We start from the raw sequence: 6,000 nt of genomic DNA, 5'->3' as shown, positions 1-6,000 counted from the left end.
TCTCTGGGAGTCTGAAGCGTCTCGCCCTCACACCTGGCGTCTTCTCTGGGGACTCAATCACTGATTCGATCCCACACTTGCAACTTCTTCACGGCGAATGGGTGAAAATTGCCACCATTTACGGCAGCCTCACGCTCTGAACCTTGGAGGGCTTACCACTGAAGCCGAGGGAGACAGAACAGGGAACTCTTCCCCTCGTCCCATCTTCCCCGGCCTTTTCTGAAACGGAATAGTTGAAGGGTGTGGTGGTAGAGCGGTGGGTGTGAAGGTAAAGAAGAGCTTTTTCCTTGTAGGAACACAAATTTTCGACCCTGGCTGTGTTTCCGGAGGCACTCTCGTCGGACCCAAGAAGGGACCGACTTCCATCTCTGACTTCCTGTCTTCCGAGTTTCGAGCGCAGCGGCTTCCGCCCGGAGTTGCTCTAGGCCCCGGCTGGGAGCAGCTACTTCCGCCAGGAGTCCCTAGCGGCTGGGATTTGGAAACTGGCCCTAAAGCGGCCTCCTCGTTCTCCCCTCTGCGGGTCCACCCGTCCGCAGGTGGCGGCGGCAGCTGCTGGGCCTGTCGCAGACTGTTCTCTCTGGCTGAGTCTCGGACCTGGGAGGGCTAGAGGCGCGGGAGAGACGCACCAGCCTGGCCGAGCCGCGGTCTCCCCGCAGCCAGTGACAGTGGCCATAGGCCTAGCCTAGTCCACCCCATCCTGGGGCGGGGCCCGGCCTCCCCGCCCCGGACCCCGCCCCTCCGGTCTGCCTTGCGCCGGGTCATTCTCTTCTTTATCCCTGCGGCGGTGTAACCGCCTTCTGTCTGCTGGAAGCTGCAGTCCCCCGGCTCCGACTGCTGGGGAACATGGAGTTTGCGGAGCTGATTAAGACCCCACGGGTGGACAATGTGGTGCTGCACCGGCCTTTCTATCCAGCCGTGGAGGGGACCTTATGTCTGACTGGCCACCACCTGATCCTGTCCTCCCGGCAGGACAACACGGAGGAGTTGTGGCTTCTCCATTCAAACATCGACGCCATTGACAAGCGGTGAGTGCTCATCCCACCCGTTCCTCAGGGAACCAGGGGTCCTTAAGTGGACGTCTGAGGAAACGCGTCCCAGTGTTTTCCTTGCGTCCTGTTGCCCAACCAGCCAGCAAAATGAGCCCTCTCTGGCCTAGAGTGAGGATTTGAGTTTTAGAAAGCATAAAACCATCCAATGAGATGGTTTTATTAAACCTGGTTCCTATTCAACCTGGATGGAAATCTCAGGGTTATCACATGGTTGTTATCATCCTGATTCTCATTTTTGGTACATAACACTATTTGGGAGCATTTTCAACGTTTTCCTTCTAAAATTTCTTCTCCTTGTGCCATCATATTTCTTGAATATTAATTGTCTATCACAGTTCATGAAGTTGTGATTGAATGTGATCTAGGTAAAGCCTTTACTTGCCACTTTGGAGGAAAGAAAACTCAAAAGAACTCAGTATGTAGCGTGTAAAGTCCACAAAACCATTTCTTTCTCTCAAAAATGTTCAGTTGATCATATTTCTCCTTGTTTCTTACCTTCTGGGTCATCCATTTTATATTACTTCCCACTGTGGGGTTTACTTAGTTCTGCTTTTGGAAAGGACAGAGTTGGCACTTAAGCAAAGGAATTAATTAATTAACGTCTTCTTTTTTTTTGCACCCCAGACTCTGTCTTTCCAAGGTAGTGTCTCAGAGTAAAAAAAGTTACTCTTACATCTGCAGTCAAAATTCCCATTTCCCCAATGACTATGGACTTACTCTAGCCAGGAGAAGGTAGATTATCCAATTTACACTAAAGTATAATATAAGTGAATGACAATAGCTTTTTTTTTATTACCTTTCAAGAGAATTTGGATATTAAGATTTCTAGAGAGGTTTTGCCTTAAAAGAAAATAATCTCTAATGATAGAATTTGAAACAGTATGGGTGAAGTAGTAATAGGTTTATTTATTTATTTTTTTCAAACAGAGGGCTCCTATTAGACTCCCCACATCACTTCCTGGGTGTGAGTTTTCCATGGTCTCTCCTTGCCTGCATAATAAAGTCTAAAGCCCTTACTCAGTCAGTCATTCATGGCACTCCAGGTTCCATCCCTAACTTACTTTTCCCACCTTAGTTCTTGCCATTCCCTTTCATGAACATTTGTTACTAGCCAGGCCTCACTTTATTTTTGCTCATCCATGTCCTGCATTCTCTCATGTCTGTATTATACTGATGTTCTTCTGCCTGCTCTGCCTTGCTCCTCCCAAGTTTCTTAAACATTCATTGAATGTCGTTATATTACAGATATTCTGTGAGGCATTAAGGACACCAAGATGAATACAATATAGTTCTTTTAGGAGTTTATAGGCTACCATCCAACTGTTACCAACCTACCAATATGCTGTTAATTCCACAACTAGAAGTAATTCCCCTCACTTTGAAATCCTATAGCTCTGTAATTATACCTCTTTCATAAATGTACATTAAAATTTGTATTTGGGGTGGCTGGATGGCTCAGTTGGTTAGAGCGCGAACCCTCAACAACAAGGTTGCCGGTTCAATTCCCTCATGGGATGGTGGGCTGTGCCCCCTGCAACTAAAGAGTGAAAACGGCAACTGGACTTGGAGCTGAGCTGCGCCCTCCACAACTGGACTGAAGGACAACGACTTGGAGCTGATGGGCCCTCGAGAAACACTGTTCCCCAATATTTGCCAATTAAAAAATAAATTTTGTATTTGGATAGTTACATACACGTTAGCTTCTTGAAGCCATGACTCACCTTTTGTTCATTTTTATCTGCTTTAAAACTCCTAACTGTGGCTTGGGCAGAGAGGGACATAGGAAATAAAAGAAGAATTGATTACTGAGTGGTTAGTGGTGACATAGAATACAAATTAGAGTTCCTCTGTGCCATCCACTGTCTTTCTTATTTACCTCTATTTATGGTTGCTTTTCACTTTCATTTCATCATATTTGCCTAGCATTTACTACATGCTGGGCCTGGTAGGGCTTAAGGAAGTATATACTAAGACATGGACCTTTTAATCTGTAGGGGATAAATGACAAACTACATACATTTCTCTTCTTCCTAAGAAATAGAGTGATGTATTGGAAAGAGCTGAGCTGGGTGGTCAGATCAGAGGTTGTTTAATTGTTACTTTCAAGAAATATTTACTTCCATGTGTCTTCTATGTACTGAGCACTGTTGGGGCTCTGCAGATGCAGTGGTGTCTAAGATGGATGAGGAGCTTATGTCCTGGTGGAGGAGATGGACACTCAGATAAATCAGCAAATAAATATATAACAATGTCAGGTAATATGTGCCAGAAAGGGAAATAATGGAAGATGGAAGGATAGAGAATGCCAAGAGGCAGTGTATGCAAAAAGAATTTCAGAGAAGACAAGTGACATTTGCATGAATGACATCTGAATGAAGGGAAGAAACTAGCAATGTGACTATCAGAGGAAACAGCATTTCATCCAGGGAACAGTGAATGCAAAGACGTGAATCAAACATGCCTGGCATGTACCAGGAAGAACAAAGAGGCCGGTGTGAGCAAGGGGTAGCATCTAGGGGGACAGCATAAACTATGGTTGGAGAGACAAGTGGGGCCAGATCGTGTAGGGCCTCATATGCCATTGTGATGGTTTTCATGGGAAGCCCTCGAAGAACTGAAAGCAAGGAAGTAGCAGTTGATAGACTTTTTAAATGATTCTGGCCACTGGCAGAAAATGGATTGTAAAGGGTCAAGAGTGGATGCAGCAGGCCCAGCTAGGAGACTTGAGTATAGTTCAGGTAACAGGTGACATTGACGCAGAATGGAAGCAGTAGTAGTACGGTCAGAAGCAGGCAGATTTAGGATGTATTTTGAAGGTTGAGCTGCCATGCTTTGCTGGTGAATTGTAAATGGGGTGTGACAGGAAGAGCAGTATTAAGCATGACTCCTTCAGTTCTGCCTCATATTAGATACGTAGGTGCCCTTGGACAAGCGACTTAACCTCTGTGAACCTAAGTTCTATCACATAAAAGGAAGACAACCCCTCTCATATGAAGTAGTAACTTATATTTGAATAATGCTTTACAAGCTTATAAAATACTTTCATGTACACTGCATACATAATTTTACTTGATCCTTCCAGCAGACTGTTGTATACACATTTTACAATTATACTTTTTTTTCTTTTCATGGACCTCAGATGTAGAAAGTTGAGTTAATCCTACAGTTGATGACTCATCATTTCCATGATTGATTCATTACAAGGTTTTCTTGATGTTTTTATTTTATTCTTCTTCCACCCTAATTTTCTCTCCTATTTTCCACCTCACCTTCAATCCGTATAGGTAACTATATTAGGTGGTGCTGTCTCTCCTTGGATATATGTATATCCCTGTAAAATATGTAGCACTGTTGTGTGTGGGTGTGTACACACATGCATGTGTGGATTTAATTTACCTGAGTAGGATTATGTTGTAGATCTTGTTCTATTTCTCAACATTTTAACTCAGTACTCTGTTTTGAGGTTTTTTTCATTTTGTTGTATGTACATCCATTTCACTGCTTCTGACTGCAGCATAGAATTCCAAAGTGTCTATAACATTTTACTTATCTGACCCTTTAGATAACGCCAACTCTGTTATGACAAACAACTTGGATAAATATACTCATTTGGGTCCCATTATAGTTTTGTTTGAGAGTTTCTCCCACATGGTGCCTAGGATGGCATTGAGCCAGAAAGTAGACTGTTCTACTTTGCTCTCCCACCATAGTCACTATTTCTACCACATTCTTAACCAACATTTGGTATTACGATCTTTCTAATTTTTGCCTCTCTGATGATTGTGAAATAGTATCTCTTTGTTTTAATTTGTACGAGGTTGGACAGTTAAGTTCACGAACTTGTTGCAACGATGTTGTTAACCTTTTTTTTATATCAGAGGGATTATTCATTATGAATTTGTACCAACTGGACAAATAGTTAACCAAATTTATTATTTGCAAGTGCTGAAAGGGCTGCATGAAAACGTTAGACGACCTGAACTTTTTGCCAACAATTCATGGCCCTTATATCACAACAATGCGCCAGCTCACATGGCACTGTCTGTGAGGGAGTTTCTAGCCATTCAACAAATAACTGTATTGGAACAGCCTCCCTACTCACTTGATCTGTTCCCCAATGACTTCTTTCTTTACCTGAAGATAAAGGAAATATTGAAAGGAAGACATTTTGATGACATTCAGGACATCAAGGGTAATACGACAACAGCTCTGATGGCCATTCCAGAAAAAGAGTTCCAAAATTGCTTTGAAGGGTGGACTAGGTGCTGGCATCAGTGCATAGCTTCCCAAGAGGAGTACTTCAAAGGTGGCCATAGTGATATTCAGCAATGACGTATATAGCACGTCTAGAATGAGTTCGCGAACTTAATTGTCAGACCTCGTATGTCTCTAATTACTGGTGAGTGTAAGTATTTCTTTATATACTTGTTAGCAATTCAGTTAAATTTTTTTTCCTTTCTGTGAATGTCCTATGAATTTCCTTGGCCCACTTTTTAAAACGGAGTTTGTTGTCTTTCTTGTGTTGATTTGTACCAATTCCTTGTATACGCTCTAGATATTAATTCTTTACTTAGACATTAGAAATGTCTTTACCTAGTCTCTCACCTATGTGTTAACTTTCCTGTGGTGTCCTTTGTTGAACAGAAGTCCTTACCTTTAATGCAAAATGTTAATTTTTTACTTATGTTTTGTGTTTGTAAGTCTTATTTAAGAAGTCCTTCCTTATCCCAAGATCACCAGATACTCTCTTACATTTTCTTTCATATTAGCTTTATAGTTTTAGCCTTCATTTTTTAGGTCCTTAATTGTTTGGATTCTACCTTTGTGTGATAAGAATCCAACTTTATTTTTCCTCCATCTAGCAAGTCTGTTTTACTAAACTGTCATCTAACAACCCATCTTTGACTGATTTATCATTTATCAAATGGATTTATATATGTTTATATATAAT

The 6,000-nt window shown here is 42.3% G+C and overlaps 1 protein-coding gene across 1 annotated transcript in view; it reads left to right on the top strand.

The window, feature by feature from the left end:
- Positions 1-413: 413 nt before the first annotated feature.
- The window catches only part of MTMR9 (myotubularin related protein 9), a 40,413-nt gene continuing 34,826 nt past the window's right edge, over positions 414-6,000 (top strand). The window contains exon 1 of the mRNA XM_019733202.2: positions 414-1,025. Within this exon, the coding sequence (XP_019588761.1) occupies positions 844-1,025 (182 nt within the window). The 5' untranslated portion in view covers positions 414-843. The remainder of the gene's footprint in view (positions 1,026-6,000) is intronic.

This window comes from Rhinolophus sinicus, linkage group LG07 (genome assembly GCF_036562045.2).
Source record: "Rhinolophus sinicus isolate RSC01 linkage group LG07, ASM3656204v1, whole genome shotgun sequence".
NCBI lineage: Eukaryota > Metazoa > Chordata > Mammalia > Chiroptera > Rhinolophidae > Rhinolophus > Rhinolophus sinicus.
This window is presented reverse-complemented; position numbering and strand designations above follow the sequence as displayed.